Source organism: Anas platyrhynchos, chromosome 18, assembly GCF_047663525.1.
Source record: "Anas platyrhynchos isolate ZD024472 breed Pekin duck chromosome 18, IASCAAS_PekinDuck_T2T, whole genome shotgun sequence".
Taxonomy (NCBI): Eukaryota; Metazoa; Chordata; class Aves; order Anseriformes; family Anatidae; genus Anas; species Anas platyrhynchos.
The window spans coordinates 3068808-3084971 of record NC_092604.1 but is presented as its reverse complement, the minus strand read 5'-3'; the positions used below and the strand labels follow the sequence as shown (position 1 = coordinate 3084971).

The window sequence follows — 16164 nt, the reverse complement described above, 5'->3', positions numbered from 1 at the left end:
GAGTCCCACAGGTCAGATCAGGACTCAGTAGGTACTTGGTGTTCCCTCTGCCTTGCTTGGGCACCTCTCTAAGTCTGAGTTCTGCAAAGCGGGCAGCCAGCAAGCCCTGACCCCCAGCGCTGCCCCTTTGGCATCCCCAGCCCCCTGCCTGTGCTGGTGGCAGCACCGCTTCCCCCCCATTCCTAGCACTCTGCAGCTCTGGGGGCAGGGACAGCCAGTGAGCTGGCTGCAAGCTGAGTTTTTGCTGTGGAGCATTTTGGCATCCCAAGGCAAACATGTAATATCAACAGGAGGGAATTTTTTGCAGGTTCCCAGCCTGCCCTTTGGATTCAACTCTTGCCCCTGCTCTTGCTTGCATAACAGCACAGGGGGAGATGGGCTGGCCTGCCCAAAGCACAGGCCCCCCGGGACCTCTGCACTGCCTGCCCATAAATAGGGGCTCAGCAGAGTCCAGCACTGACTGCACCTCCCACTCGGCTCAGCTCAGCTCCTGCTCGGCTCGGCTTGGGGAAAGCAGGCACCGGGGACATGCAAGCCACACTGCTCAGCATCCTGGGGCTGGCCCTGCTCGGGGCGCTGCACGCGCAGGACGACATTCCAGTGCAAGCCAACTTCCAGCAGGACAAGGTGACCCAGCCCGACCAGCCTCACCTGCTTGGGGGCTGGGGCGTGCGGGACGCTCGTCTCCCCAAAAATGTGCAGAAAGGGGGTTATTGATGGATTAAGGGCCAGCCTCTCCAGGTACAGGGAGGAGGGAGGGCACCTGGTATGTCTTCTTCCCCTGTCCCTGGGGGCCTCAGTTTGCTGGCTCTGTTAGGGATGCAGGATCCAGGATCCAGCCTGTGGGGTAGGACAGAGCAAATGTGGGGCCAGCCTGCCTCCTGTGCTGTGGGGTGTCCATAGATGCAGAGGAATTTTGGAGGGGGTCTGAGGAACGCAAGCTCAGTTTGATAGGCAGTGTGGAGGTGGGCCATGGATCTCCCTCCCCAGCAGAGCCCACCCAACCCAAGTCCCGGACCCCCAAAAGCACAGGCTGTTGTGCTGGCGGAGCCTACACACCCCTCTCCCCTCCCAGCCTCTGGGTACTGGCATGCTCAGGGTGCCAGCAAGACCCTTCCTCCCTCCACAGTGGGCACGACACAGCAAGGAGAGCCCTGGGGTCCCACTGAGCTGTAGGAGGGGTCATGCTGCCAGGTCCTTCAGGGGTGCTCTGCTGGGGGGCATGGCCCCCCCAGGGAGCTGATGGGGATGGAGGCACGTCCATGCTGGCCCCAGTCTGGGCTGGACCATGGTCCTGACCCCTTCCTTGTGCCATGGACAGATGCAAACATCATTTCTGGTCTGGGTGGTCCTGTCCTTCCACCAGGGCAAATGGGAAGGAAAACCCCTGAGTGGTGGGCAGTGAAAGGCATGTCATTAACCAGGGCTCACCTTGGGCTTTGTGGACATTCAGGGCTGTAGCAGCTCCTGGGGGGGTGAGAACTCCAGGCACGGTCCTGCCACAAGGCCCAAGCTGGCAGGGAAGGCAGAGATGGCCTGGGCTGGGGCACCTGGCCCAGCACTGAGCGGAGGTTATGTGCAGCTCACGGGGAGGTGGTACAGCATTGGCCTGGCCTCCAGCTCCAACTGGTTCAAGGACAAGAAGCACCTGATGAAGATGTGCACCACGGTCATCACTGTCACCGCAGATGGCAACCTGGAAGTCAACTCCACCTACCCCAAGTACGAGCGGGCGGCAGGGGAACATGGGGGCAGCTCTGGGCACTCCCTGCTCCCGGGCTGATGTGTGGGCGCTAGGGGGGCAGCAGTGCCATGCCTGGGGCTGTGCACGGGCTGAGCGCCCGCCTCCTCCAGCCCTGCTGACATTCTTGTGCTGTGCTCCCCAGGGGTGACCAGTGTGAGAAGAAGAACAGCCTTTACATCAAGACGGAGCAGCCTGGGCGGTTCAGCTACACCAGCCCACGTGAGCATCCAACCCCACTGCGGGGCTCCTGGCACCTCCTCTGGCAGGGCAGGATGGAGCTGGGATGCAGCCTGTGCTCCTGCCCTAGCCAGGACACCTCAGGGCGGCTCATACCCTGCAGGAGTCTGTGCTCCCCTGTGGGGTCTGGGCTCGGTGCTGGGGGCTGAGATGTGCTCATTCCATCCTTCGCAGGCTGGGGCAGCAAACACGACATCCGCATGGTGGAGACCAACTATGATGAGTACGCTTTGGTGGCCACCCAGATCTCCAAGAGCACCGGCACATCCACCATGGTGCTGCTCTACAGTATGTCCTTGCTAGCCCCCATGCCAGCCCCCCTGTGCTTTGGCAGATGGGGCCCTCAGAGTGTTTTGGTGGGGATCTGTCCCATGGGAGGGGGCAGCAGGACAGCCCATGGCACGGCTGGGTAGGGTCCTCCTTCCTTGGCCCCTTCCAAGTCCTTGCTGGATTTCCCATGCCCAGGGGCCATCCTGCAAGGGACAGGGGCCACCTCTCACCCTGCTTTTGGCTGCAGGCCGGACTAAGGAGCTCAGTCCCGAGCGCCTGGAGAGGTTCACCCAGTTCTCCAAGGAGCAGGGCCTGACGGATGAAGAGATCCTCATCCTGCCTCAGACAGGTAAGAGCAGACAGAAACAGAGGGGGCAGTGGGGAGAGGGGAGCCCACATGTCTGGGCACCTTGGTTCAGCTCCCAGTGCCTCTGGACAGAAGTGGGGGTCCTCAGAGGGGTGTGCTGGGGCGAGCCTCACACCAGGTACTGATGCTGTCCCCACCCCATGGAGGGGCTGACCTCTGCTTTTCTTTCTTCTGCAGACAAGTGCATGGCAGAGGCTGCCTAGGTGAGTCCTGCCCTTGCTGGGGCTCAGACCAGTTCTGGGGGGGCTGGGGGTACCCTTAGCCTTGCCATCCTGCAGAACCCCTGCCTCTTCCAGCCCATCAGGCTTCTCAGCCGCAGCCCCGCTCCTCTGGCTGGGATATCTCCCATCCCCCTGCGGCAGGTCCTACCACATCCCCATGGGGTGGCCCTGGATGGTGGGTGCCTGCCCCCTCAGTGTGGGGCTGCCAGGGCCACCAGCACCCCATATGCCCCCTGCCTGCCAGCTCAGCCATGCTCGCCTCCCTTCTCTTCCAGGCAGACCCACCAGCTGCTGCCGACCGGAGCTCCAAGAGCGCTGCAAGCTGGTGGCTGCCCCATCCTTTCCCCAGCACCGTATCTATCCACCTTCACTTCCTGGCTTTGCACCCCATGCCTGTACCCTCACCCCCATTAAAGCCCATATAAAACACCAGCTCCTTGGACACGTCTTCTGGATCATTGTGGAGGGGCACCCTGATGGGCTCTCCTGCGGTCTCCCTTGCTTGGGCTTGTGGGGAGGGGGCTGCAGCAGGGGGAGGCTGCTGGGTTCAGACTCCATGTGTGCTTGTGGGGTGCTGCCTGGCCATGAAACTTGTCCTGTCTGGGGATGAAAGGCTCCCAGGGCTGGGACCAGCTGCAGGGATCAGCTCCAATCTGCCCTCTCAATCACCCTGGGCAGTTCTTCTTCTGCTTTCTCTGCCCCAGTTTCCCCTCCAGAGAGCAGGCTGGCAGCATGGGGATGGGGAAATGGGTGACTGGGGGGGGGGGGGGGGTTGTCTCCAAAACTGGGGAGGGAGAGGGGGTGATAGATATGAACCAGAGCAATGTCTGTGAATGTCAGATGTAGCTCAGTCCTGGCCACCCCAGCGGTCCCCAAGCCATGATCCTGGACCCTCCCCAGGAGCAGGGTCTGTTCCCAAGGGCACTGGGCCGCAGCTTGACCCCAGGCTAAAGCCCCAGCCCAACCGCCCTCCTCCTTGAGACAGGATCCATCCTGACACAGCCAGACCCTGTGGCTAGAACATGACAGCCAGGAGGGGAGTGGTGAGGAAACCCTCTGTGCCCATGTCCCCATCCCTGGACATCCCACCAGCACAGGACATTGCCCAGTCCTGAACATGCTCTGTGCTGGGTCTCACACAAGGCTGCATTCAGTCGGGACTGGGTAATTAAACTGGGAAGGGGCCAATGCTGTCACCTAACACGGGTACGAGTTATCAGTGCTCTTGTGTAACCTGTTGCATAAAGGGGGTGGGCAGGGACTGCTGCCAGCAGTGGGGGCTATAAAGGTGAGTGTTAGAAGAGGCAGGACTGTAGCCTCTCCAGCCCGTATCCAGACCCCGGAGCAAGGATGACCACAGTGCTGCCGAGCCTGGTGCTGGCCCTGCTCTGCCTGCTGAGGGCAGGTGCCGAGGTCCCTGTGCAGCTGGACTTCAACATGGGGAAGGTAACAGCACAGGGTGCCAACCTGGCCAGTCCTGTCTGGGCTGGGGCAGGGTGACTGTGCTGCGTCCCTGGGCACCCCCTGTTCCTGGGCACCCCTGGGCACCCCCAACCACCCCCCAGTCCCAGCTCTTAGTCTGCTCCAGGGCTGTTGCTGCAAGACTATGGATGCTTGTGCAAAACCAGGTCAGTCCTGGACAACTCTAGTCCATCTCCTGCCACATTGGGCATTCCCAGTGGTGGCCCCACTGCAGGGATACACCCTGGGGCTGCGATGGTGCCAGAAATGTGGAGCTTTCCCAGGGAATATGGGGAGGACTCCATGCCACCACCCTAGCACAGGACAGGCAGTGCTCTGAATAAACAGGTGGCAGGTCCCCATGTTAGTCTTGGCCGGTCCCTACAGCAGGAGGCAGTTCCCCTACCACAGACTGTCAGGTACTACGATGGGAAGACAGGTCCCCATGGCATGTGACAGGTCCCCCGTGGCAGGTGGGAGGTCCCCCACATCTTTCCCGAACCCTGTTGGTGATGGCTTGCTGCAGTTTGCAGGGAGGTGGCACATCACAGCTGCCATTTCCAACTGCCCCGTGTTCCTGAGCATGAAGGACAAGATGAAGTCGTCCATTGCCACCATCAGCTTCACGCCGGAGGGGCACCTGGCTATGGAGGCTATCTTCCCCCTGTGAGTGCCCAGCTCTGTTGTGGTGCTGTGGTTGGCTCTGCTGCAGATTAATTTGGTGCTCGTGGAGTCCCCTTTGGGCCAGGCACTGCCCAGTCTGTGGCTGCAGCTGGGTGGGCAGCATAGTCCCGCAGATCCCACTGCCCTGCCACACCATCCTGCCACCACGCTGGCTGCGAGCTCTGTTTGCTGTTCCAATTTTCTCCTTCCAGGCCAGAAGAATGCAAAAAGGTTGAGCTGCTCTTCCAGAAGAGTGGGCAGGCAGGGCACTACACCAGCACAGGTAAGTGTTGGCAGAGGGACCCCAAAAATGCAGGGCAGGCGGCACAGGTCCCCTCTGTGCCCAGGAGACAGTGGGAGGTGGGCTTGGCCCCTCTGCCTCCATCACTTGGTGAGGGTCAGGCTGCGACCAAGCAGCAGCTCAGCCAAATTGCATACAGCTGCTGGCTCAGAGACAGCAGTTCACTTCCCAGACCCCAGGTGGGGCACATTTGGGCCAGGGCCCTGTGTTGCGTCACCTGACCGGGCACTGGATGGGGTCCTTTCAGAAAATCAACAAAAAACGGACCTGCGCGTGATGGATACAGACTACAAGCACTACGCCATCGTGTACACCCTGAGGGACCGCGGCCAGGAGCCCAGCACCACGCTGCAGCTCTACAGTGGGTGTCGCAGCGGGGAGGGGCACCCCGGGGCTGGGCTGGGCCAGGCCATGGGCAGTGGTGGGTGGCAGGGTTGGTGCTCCTCATCACCACCGCATCAGCACCCCAGCATGCTGGCACTGAGCCACACCCCAGGAATTCACCTTGGGGTGAATGAAACATTGCACCGCCAGTTTACTCTGGTTTCCCCCAGATCCTTGCCTGCAGTGTTTTGGTCAGGCTGCAGACCCCCAGAGCTGTCAGCTGCTCTGCTCGGATCGGGGTGGGTGGGTACACGGCCTTGGGGGGGGGTTCACTCATCTGAGGTGGGGGTTGTACCCCCTTGCTGCCAGCCTGGCATGGCCATGGGGTACCCGGCAGCTGTCCTGTGCCTGCTGGGCCCCCTCACTCACCTTGGGTGTCTGGCTGCAGCAAGGGAGCCAGATGTGAGCCCCCAGTTCCTGCAGAAGTTTAAAGCGCTCTTCCACACTGTGGGCCTGACTGAGGACATGCTGGCCATCCTGCCACAGTCGGGTGAGTGCCAGGGATGGGGTTGGCCTGCATGTTCCCTCTGCACCGGGAGGCTCCACAGGTGCCTGGGGCTCTCCATGTGGGAGCACACTCACGCCTCTCTTTCGGTTTAACAGATCAGTGCACCAAGGCTCTCGCATGAGCGTGGCCAGGGGAAGCTGGGCTGAACAGCCCCCCAGTCCCTGCTAACCCTTCGTCTGTCTGTCCTGCCTTCCTGCAGATGAGGGGCTGACACAAGAGCAGTGTCCTCCAGAGCTGGTGGAGTCCAGGCTCAGCTACCCCCCCGCCCCCCCCCCCCCGGCCCTGGTGCCCCTTCCCATCCTCTGCCAGACCTGCTGCTCCATACCAGGAGCACACCTCTCCTGCTGAAATAAACAGGTGCAGAAGCTGCCCCAGAACTCATTGCTTTTGTTGGCAGGACTGAGGGTGCTGCCAGACACCCTGAGCCCAGCTGCCCTGGACCCAACCACAGGGCAGTATGGGGGCTCCTTTGCTTCATGGTTTGCAGAGCACAGCGTGGAGACTGGTGTGTGTGTGTGTGCGTGCGCGCAGGGGCTAGGAAAGGAGGTGCATTGGGGGTACCACTGAGGATTTGGGCAGGGAATGAACTAACGGTGTTGACCAGGCAGCCCAGCAGGGCGGGTTGAGCAGGCAGCCTGCTGCATGGGCTCTGGATCCTTATGGGCTTCGCATCCCCAGGTCACCCAGGTCCCTGCTCAGCCCCTGCCCCAGGGCACTCAGAGCTGCCCAGGTGGGAGTGGGACCGTGCCATGTCTGCTCAGAGACCCCCACAGGTGTCTGCCAGCGCCCTCCAGCCATGCTGCAATGAGCCCCAGGGGTGGCAGGGCCCTGCCTCCAGTCCCCCTCCTTCGGCAGCATGGAGGCAGCCCCTGCCCCCTTCCTTCCTCCTCCTCTCCCCTCCCCCCCTCCCGCCCCAGGCCCCAGCAAATGGCCAAAGAAAGGGAATCCCTCAGTGCCTGGGCACCGGGCTGTGAGGAGGCAGCACGGACTTGCCTGGGGCTGTGATCCCTGGAGCCCTTTGGAGCCTGGGCACAGTGCACCCTGGCATGGAGGGGATGCTCGACAGTGACAGGAACCTGTGTCACTGGCACCCTGTGCTGGCACCCAGGCTTGGGCGAGCCTGGGGACAGGGGCAGGGTCACTGCTGTGACAGTGCTGCCCGCAGGCTACGTGCTGGGAAGGACCTCCCTGCTCTTCCTGGCAAGGGAAACAAGAAGTACTTTTGTCTTTCACAAGAGACGTAAAATACGGGAAAATCTTCGTTTTTGTCTGTGGTGCAATAGCGGTCCTGCAACCCTGCTACTCAGATCCCGCCTTGGGGCTTGCAACACTTTCTTCCTTCTGTAAGGCGCTGTTTACCTTTGGATGGTTTCAGCCCTCCCAAGCCACCACCTCGCCCCAGGCCAACAGCAGCACACAGCGCGGGGCGGGGGCAGCACAGCGCTATAAAGCCAACAGCCCTGGCACTGCTCCCCGTCCCACGGTGACGCTACAGGAGGCTGCGCAAGATGAGGACGGTGGTGCTGAGCCTGGGGCTGGCCCTACTCTGCTTGCTGCGTGCAGAGGCTGGAGCTGCAGGGCTGGACAGGAGCAAGGTGACATGCAGCACCCCGGGGGAGGGAAGCGTGGTCTCTGGTCACCAGGGTGGGGGCAGGAGCAGTATTTAGAGGCTGGGAGTGGCTGGGGATGCTGCAGCCACTGCTGGCTCCGCTGTCTATGAGCACTGGACACACAGGTGAGGGCAGTTACCCAGCCCCAGCAGAAGGATCCAGCAGGGATGCTGCAGGTGCCCGGATGGGATGCAGGTGCCATGGCCTGGGTGCTGTGGGAGTTTGCAGGTGTCCTGGCCACTTGGCCCCCAAAAAGGGACAGGTCCTGCCTGGTTCTCTGGACTTACAGCCCATCTATGCTGCCAGATTGCAGGGAAATGGTACGTCGTTGCTCTGGCCTCCAACTCTGAATTCTACCTCCGTGAGAAGGATAGGCTGAAGATGGTGATGGCCAGCCTCTCTGTCCTGGGGCCGGACAAGCTGAAGGTCTCATATGCAGCTGTCACGTAAGTGCCAGATGCTTTTCTCCTTGGGCTTTACTGAAGGATTCTCCCTGGGTCTGCATCCAGGTACTTCTAGCCAGCACCACAAAAGACCTGGGCAGGGGCTGAATCAGGGACTCCAGCTGACAGCAGCCACAAGTTTAAACTTGGGATAGCTGGGCCATGGAGACCCTGGTGCCCCGGTGCTGCCCCAGACTGTCCAGTAGAAGCAGCAACCCAGCAGCCACAGGGCACAGGGCAGACCAGGCAGCCTGGTGGCACTGTGAGCACAGGGCAGGGTCCCAGCATGGAGGCTGAGCCACCCAGCTGCATGCTGATAAGGGACAGCACAGAGCTTCCTCATTAGAGCTGGCCTCATCCCACCAGATCAGAGTGAGAGCAAGGAAGTGTCCATGAGACCCACAGAACTCCTGGGTGCCAGCACCCTGCTCTGGCAGCCCAGGCACCCATTGCTGTGGGAATGGCAGCCATCCATCCCCCTCAGCCATACCACCCCCTCCCCTAACAGCATCTCATGCATTTGAGCTGACAACACCAGAGCCATTGTCCCAGGGCAGGGAACCAGCTGGGCACGGTGATGCCCTAGCCTCTTGCAGGGACAAAGCCAGCTGGCTCTGAGCATGCCTTGAGGATTCACGACAAAGTGTCCTTCCCTGCCTTGCAGACCAGAGGGGTGTAGGAGACGGGAGACAATCTTCAAGAAGACCAGTGACGAAGGAGAAGTCTACGTCTCAGGTGAGTGAGGACAGGGTCCTGGCAGGGGCAGGGGTGCATCCCTCACTCACTTGGCTGATGCAGGATCAATCTGCAGCAGGACTGTGGATGGTTGCTCCCAGGGGACAAAGCAGCAGTGGTTTCCCCTGACCCTAGCCCAAGTGCTAGTCCAATATTGGTTAGGCTGCTCTGCCGCCTGCAGTGGCCATCCCTGGTCACTCTGCTGTGCCATCATCTGTGGGTTCCCCTAGGCTTTTGGAGGAGCCTTTCCAAGAGGACAATCTAGGAGTGGGGGTGCAGCAGAAATAGAGTCTGGCTAGGTCAGGCTCCTTGGCTCCATTCACAGGCATTCACACTCTTACTGTTCTTACAGGAGCTCTCAGGGGAACATAATTAATTTTTCACTTTTCTCCATGTTCTTTTTCAGAGGGAGGCGATAGAATGGCACAGGTGCTGGACACAGACTACAAGAGCTACGCAGTAATCTTTGCAACTAGGGTGAAGGATGGGAAGACCTTGCACATGCTGAGGCTCTACAGTATGTGTCCAGTCTGACTGGCAGGATGAGGGCTCAGGGGTCCTGGGGACACCTTGCATCACCCCTGCCCATGTGCTAGCTATGGTGCAGGAGGGGGGCAGTGCTGCTGCTTGGCCCCACATAGAGGGGGAGTAGGGGAAAGGGGCTACAGTTTGGGGCTGGGTCTCAGGCTTCTGCTCTGTGCCAGGAGTCCACAGCCTTAGGTAAGACTCTTGGCAAAATGGAGCAAAGAGTGGGGGTCCTGCTGCAAGGGAAGGTCAGAAGTTGTGGAGATGGGAACTAGGAGATGAGATGCTGTGGTGCTTGGGGACACTGGTACCAGCCCATACGCTTTGTCTTGGCACATGGGAAGGTGAATGACATTCCCAGGCACTCAGCTGGAGGTCCCTTGCTCCCTGAGAACTCCACCACCACCTCCTGCCCCCCAAGGGGTCATCATGCATTCCACCCACCTAACTCCTGTCCTTGACTTCAGGCAGAAGACAAGAGGTGAGCCCCGCAGTCATGGCACTGTTCAGAAGGTTTGCCAAGGAGCAGAGCTTCACCGACGAGATGATCAAGATGCTGCCCAGCCAGGGTGAGCATGGCCCAGCACCGTGTTCAGACTGGCTCAGTCCTTATGGGAAACCTGAATGTGCTGCAGGGGCTTGTTTGGCTGTCGTTGCCATTGCTGCATGGGGTGGGCAGCCAGGAGAGTGCCAGTGGTGAGGGGTGCTCTGGATTGGCATGCCATGACTTCTGCCTTACTCAAGTCCATCTCCGGTTGTCTGCCTCTTTCTGTGGGTGCTAAATGGGACTAGCCAGACCACAGCCCTGCACTCAGCCTTTCTCTTTATTTTCACAGATGAATGCAGAGTCGATGAACCATAGGTGAGTTGTTGCAGTGAGACACAGCATTTGCAATGTCCTCACCTGAAAATTTCCCCCTTGGTGCCCCAGTGAGGGCCACCATGAACTCCTCGCGCTACTCTGGGGACCGCATTGTTTGAACGTGTGCTGACAGTCACACCCAGGTAGGACCATTTCTCTTGGAGCTGCTCTGCAGCAGTGGGCACAGGGCCCCCTGATGGAGATGCAGCTGCCTGACAGTGGGCAAGGACACCTGAACCAAAACCCACCAGCTCAGTGGAGAAACAGCTGCTGAGCTCATCCAGCAGCAAGGTCCAAAACGCTGATTCTTACCAAAGGGAACTCACTGTGGTGAATCAGCAAAACTAGCAAGAAATTGGGTTGATATCTCACCATGCAAAACGTAGAGGTTGTTGGCCCACTGGACAGACCTAGCACATGATTTCCACCACACCAGTGCACATTCATTTGCGGAAGTATGCTAGAAACCCATCCCTGGTGATGGCTGAAGCCTACAGACCTGGGGAGAGCTGGAAGAGGAAACACTGATCCTGGTGGAGAGCCCTGCCCTGCCCACTCTGTTGGCCTCCCCACCTTAAATACTGAGCCCACCTCTCCTGGTTGTATTCTAGGAGGCACAGGATGACTGGATAATGCTGCTGCTCCCCATGCAAGGCAAGACCGATGTGCCAAAGCTCCAGGCTGCTGCTCTGCTGTCCCTCTTCAGGGTTCTGATGCATCTCCTGCTTCTCCAGTACATGGTCCCTCCTTTTCAACCAAATAAAGAGAACCCACCCCCAAAAGCTTGTTGTAGGCATCTGGGGAGAATCTGGAGTGTCTGGGGATGTGCTGCCCCTTGTTGTCCTCAAGGGGTTGGTGGCTGGAGAACAACCAGGGGCTGATAATGCAGTGAGCTCACCCAAGCAAGCGCCTTCTCGAAGCCCAGCAGCCCAAGGGGCTGGGCTGGCTCCTAGAGCAGGACCACAGCCAGGGTGAGGTGAGGCAAGGGGTGGAGGACCTGTGGCCATGTCCATTCTCCAAATGACCTTTCCTCTGCTCACCCTGCTGTGACTGCAGCCCCCTGGTCATCTGAAGCCCAGCTCATGCACGAGCTCAGGCTGGGCCAGGGCAGGGACAAGGCTCAAGGCCCTCTCAGCCCCCTGACTGCAGTGCTCCCAGGGCTGGTGGGAAGTGGGGATATCTGAAGGTGTGCCTCTGGATCCGAGTCCAGAAAAGCAGCATGACCCTGTGAGCCCCAAAGCATAGAATCACAGAATGGCTTGAGTTGGAAGGGACCTTAAAGATCATCTGGTTCCAACCCCTCTGGATTTGCAGGCCTAATCTGAGCCCTGATGACTGGGCTCTGCAGCCATTACCATGTGAAAGGCTCCTTCGGGGCCTCTTTGTGCTCTTTGTTAGGGCTGTTAGGGGCTGCTCTTCCCCAGGGTCCCCTTTGAGCTGCAGCGTCAGAAAAAGCAGGTGGATGTGGCCTGGAGGAGGCTGTGGCCCATGGAGAGCCCCCACAGGAGCAGGGGATCTGGGGGGAGCTGCTGCCCATGGGGAACCTATGCTGGAGCAGTTTGCTCCTGGGCGATGGACCCCGTGATGTGGACCCATATTGGAGCAGTACTTGAAGAGCTGCTGCCTGTGGGAAGCCCATGCAGGATCAGTTTGGGAAGGATGGCATCCCGTGGGAGGGACCCCACGTGGAGCAGGGGAGTGAAGGCAGAGAGTGAAGGTGTAGGAGTGGCGGTGGAGAAGCACAGTTCCCATCCCCCATTCCCCTGAGCCACTTGGGGGGAGAACATAGAAAAAAGGGTGGATGGGGGAAGGTGTTTTGTTTTGTTTTTGTTTTTCACTGCTCTAGTCTGCTAGTAATAGATAAAAAATTATATTAATCTCCTTATGCCAAGCTTGTTTTGCCCATGATGATAATTGATGAGTGATCTCCCTGTCCTTATCTCAACCCTTGAGCCCTTTCCATTGCATTTTCTCCATTTTACTTTGAGGAGGGAGAGAATAAGAGAGTGGTGAAGCTCAGCTGCCCAGCTGGGTAAAACCACCACAGTGCTTTCTTGCAGTCTGTACTCATGTCTGGGACTGCCCTGATCGAGATGCAGCAGCTTGCACTTAGACTTCTTGAACCTCCTTAGGTTCACATGGTCCCACTTATCTAGCTTGTCCAGGTCCCTTTTGGAAGCAGCATGACCCTAGTCAAACTCTGGGCTTCCCTCAAGTCCCAGACACAGGGCTGGACCTCACCATCCTTTGAGAGCCATCTCCTCATACTGCCGTCCCTGTAGAGCTTGTGCACGGGCTGTGCTCCACTGAGGGCTGCTCTGGAGAGATAGTGACACAGACAGCCCACCCTGAAAGATCAACTGGTGGTGGTAGACCTGTCTCCATAGGCCATATTCCTTTGGATTCATACTTCTGAAACCCTGATTCATCCTGTTCTTCCACATGCTGGAATTTCCTGCTCTGTTCAGCTCCCCAGATCCACATATGAAAAACAGCAACCCACCCAGGACAAGCCATACCCCCAGCAAAGCTCTTGTGAGCCAGCATCTCGTGTTCACTCAAGCATTGAGGTGTGGCAGAGTGCAGAAATCCTCTCCACTTGACTTTCTACACTGCCTGTTCCTGGCCAGCCTTGCCGGCAACACAGCCTTTCATTTCAGCCTACAATCTGCCTCCTTGCTGTGTGCTGGTAGGAAGAATGCTGAGCAAGTTCTGTCCGAGTGCTGAGCCCATCAGGATATTCTCAGCTGTTCCTTCCCCACCACAGGGAAAATACATTTGGGAAACTTCCCCTCCTGATCCTGGTGTTAAGCAGGGCGAGAGCTGGTCGCGTCCCAGCAGCGGCAGGGTGAGGGAGCCTGCTGGGACTTCCCAAGCCAGTTTCATCTCCATCCTCTTTGGGAAGGAGCCAAGTGTTTCCAGCAGGACTTCTCCCTGCCCAGTCTGAACAGGAACAACTGTTCCTGGACAGGAACAACTTGCTATCTGCTGTGCTCCTTAGAATGCTGCTCCCACACGTAGCTTTGCCTCAGGCTTGTTTTCAGTACATTTGTTCGTGTGGTTCACAACATCCTGCAGTTAGCACCGCCCTTCGCCAAGGGCTCTGTGTGACAGGGAGTCCCGGTGTTTCCACATCGTGTTCCAGCCAAATATTTCCTTCCTGCCATGTGTGGACATTGTCCAGGCAGACAGTGGTGATATCACTTCTCCCTGCCACCGGTGCTTTCCATTTCCCTTTCGCCTGTCTGCTTTCTCTCCATGCCTGACTGGCCACCCAGAGCAGGTCTGCACACAAGCTGCATTTTTAACTCTCTCATGGGTGCAACACCCCTCCATGCAGAGTGGGGGGTGGGGGTAGACGGGTGGGGTGTCCATACTGCATCCCCCCCCCGCCTTCATCTAGCCTATTGCTGTACCAAGGGAGCTTTCACCATGATGTCCTCCCCAGCCCAGTGCTGCTCAGCAGTCGGGTGCTGAGCATCCTGGCAGCTCCATGCTGGGAGCTGGGGTGCTGGGTGCCAGGGCAGAACTCCTGCCCTGCCCTGCCATGACCTACAGCAGCTGTGATGCACCAGGCATCCCCTCCCAGATCCTGCCTTCAGCTACAGGCAGATACAGGGGCGAAGAGAAGCACAGGGGACGGGCAAAAAGGAGGTTATACCTGCCCCACTTTATTTTCACAATAAGCCTTGCCAGATACTGTTACATAGTTAATGACTTCCATGGGACTTTGTTCCATGAATTTGTCTAAAGGTGTCCTGGGCCATTGGCAGCACCCTGAACTTAGAAGCAGATTGGTGCAGCAGAGCTCAGCCCAGGTGCCAGCTGGTGGGGAAGGCTCTCAGGGGAGAGAACAGAGTGGTGGTGGGGCAAGGGAGACCCGTGTGCATAATAGCCAGGAGGTGCTGAGCATTGCATTTGTGAGAAGCTCTTCTGGAGACTTCACAGCCAATGGCTGTAGTGCTTGCTGGTACTGTGGAGAGTAGCTTCCCTATTCATCTTCTTTGTGCTGATCCAGATCTTCCTCACTTTCCCAGCTGGAGTGACCTGTGCTGTGCCTCTCATCCTTCTCTCTCCCTCCCCTGCTTAGGCTGAGTGACTGGATCTGGACCTCTACCCAGCCCTGAAGATGTGAGTGAGACATTGGAGTTGAACAGTGCCTTTTCCTGCTCCCCACTTCACACCTAACACCTCCTCCTCATGCTGCATCTGCCACTTTCACCTCCTACAGCATGTGGGTGAGATGTTTAATGATCCACCGTCAGCATGGTGAGCTCTCTGTGTAGCAGCAGCAGGCTGAGAACCAGCCCTGGGATGGGACAAAACAGCTCTGTCCTGTGTCACTGCCTTGACACTTGCTCCTCTGGGACCTCAGCATTACTGCCCTGCTAAGGGGCAGACCTTGCCCCCAACATGTTTAGCGTCCTTTCTAGGTCACCTGGTATCACACCAGCCAGCATGTGCATTAGCACGTGTTGATGAGGCTACAGGGGTGATCTTCATCCCCTGGAAAACTGACTGGTTTTCTCTCTCTCAGCCACTCATTTAGCAGGTGAGGATCTTCCTCCCCATCTATGGCAGTTTATCCCCCACAGGCTTTGACAAAAACCCTTCCCAGATTACCAAGGAATGTCCAATACTCATATATTGTTGACTCCTCCAGAAATTATATTTGTGGGGTGTGACTTTCCCATGAAAAAGTTGGATTCCACCTCCCTTATGACGTAATTTGACCATGCATTAATTAGTTCTGCCATGTATTACAGCTCTTACAAGCATGTGCCTTACAAGCATGTGCCTCCATAGTAGGACTACTTATCTGTAGTCTCTTTACTTCTGAGAACCTCTTTAAAATCTGGCATAATATTTACTTCCTCTAGCTTTCTGGTGAAAACCAGTGGTACCAAATGCAAGTATAAGCAGCAGATGACATGCTACAGAGAAAAGTTTGAAATTCATACTTGATTTATTTTGACTGGAAATGCCATCTCCTTTGTTTTACTACTGAAATGGACTTCTCTTTTGATTGGACAGACCCTTTAATGTGTTTTTAAAAGAGATCTTTTAGGCTGGGGTTCAAACAAAGATCCTTCTCATCCAAGGCAATTGCCAAGTTTCTTTGCTTTTCCATCAGTTTATTTTCTTTGTATATTCAATCTGAATCTGACCAGCTACTGGTCAAACAGATCCTAATGTTCAATTCCTGTTCTGGGAGCCTTTGAAGAAAAGACTATATGTAAGTGCAGATGTTATTCCTCAGAGCAAGTGGACAAGTTTTGGTGTCTTCATTGCTTGTCTTGTTTTGTTGCTAATCAACTTCCTAGAGTTCATTTTACTGTCTTCATATGGATGCAATTTTAAGAACATTTCTCTTATTTCCAACAAGCTTCTTTAAATTGATTTTAATGCACTGGTTTCCCTTTATGACTTTGTTTAAGGTTTGTATTTTCTAATAACAGCTTAAGTGCTCAGAGCAAAGATAAACAATCTCTGTGCTACGTGTGACATTTAACCCTTTTGACTTTACTTTTTTCCCCCTTTTAAAAATAAAATGTAAATGTATCGGAGCATCTCTGGTTCTAAGCATAGCACTCGCCGTATTGAGAAGAGCACTTTGATTCCCCATGAATCAGGTTCCCCCTGAAGCTCAGGATCTGTGTTAGAACCTTGTGGATGTCCCATTGCATGCAATTGGTGCTGGCACCGCTGTTGTCAGCTGGCAATATGGTTGTTGCAGCAGGAGTCACTACTGCAGCATGATCTTGTCAGATCTTGTCTGTCCATCTTGGACTGCATGAAGTGAGATGATGGGCTGCCACTGTACCTGGGATCT

At 57.0% G+C, this 16164-nt stretch overlaps 3 protein-coding genes across 4 annotated transcripts; all 3 read left to right on the top strand.

Annotated features, from left to right (window-relative positions):
- The first annotated feature begins 448 nt into the window (after positions 1-448).
- On the top strand, positions 449-3271 carry LOC101800035 (lipocalin). 2 transcript variants are annotated; one of them, XM_038165044.2, is made up of 7 exons: positions 449-627; positions 1583-1722; positions 1887-1963; positions 2156-2269; positions 2499-2600; positions 2796-2821; positions 3119-3271. In XM_038165044.2, the coding sequence occupies exons 1-6, from the start codon at positions 529-531 to the stop codon at positions 2819-2821; spliced, it is 558 nt and encodes a 185-aa protein (XP_038020972.1). In that variant the 5' UTR covers positions 449-528; the 3' UTR covers positions 3119-3271. The 2 variants fall into 2 exon arrangements, with proteins under 2 accessions (XP_038020972.1, XP_038020971.1); XM_038165043.2 differs by having other exon boundaries at positions 3115-3271.
- Positions 3272-3657: 386 nt separating this feature from the next.
- On the top strand, positions 3658-6525 carry LOC101800226 (lipocalin-15). The gene is made up of 6 exons (XM_027471041.3): positions 3658-4285; positions 4827-4966; positions 5176-5246; positions 5512-5625; positions 6037-6138; positions 6252-6525. Exons 1-6 carry the CDS (start codon positions 4190-4192, stop codon positions 6275-6277), a joined length of 549 nt encoding a protein of 182 aa, XP_027326842.1. The 5' UTR covers positions 3658-4189; the 3' UTR covers positions 6278-6525.
- A 1066-nt stretch (positions 6526-7591) lies between these two features.
- Positions 7592-11113, top strand: LOC101800358 (extracellular fatty acid-binding protein-like). The gene is made up of 7 exons (XM_005014793.5): positions 7592-7751; positions 8073-8212; positions 8874-8944; positions 9351-9461; positions 9937-10038; positions 10306-10331; positions 10943-11113. The coding sequence occupies exons 1-6, from the start codon at positions 7665-7667 to the stop codon at positions 10329-10331; spliced, it is 537 nt and encodes a 178-aa protein (XP_005014850.1). The 5' UTR covers positions 7592-7664; the 3' UTR covers positions 10943-11113.
- Positions 11114-16164: the final 5051 nt, after the last annotated feature.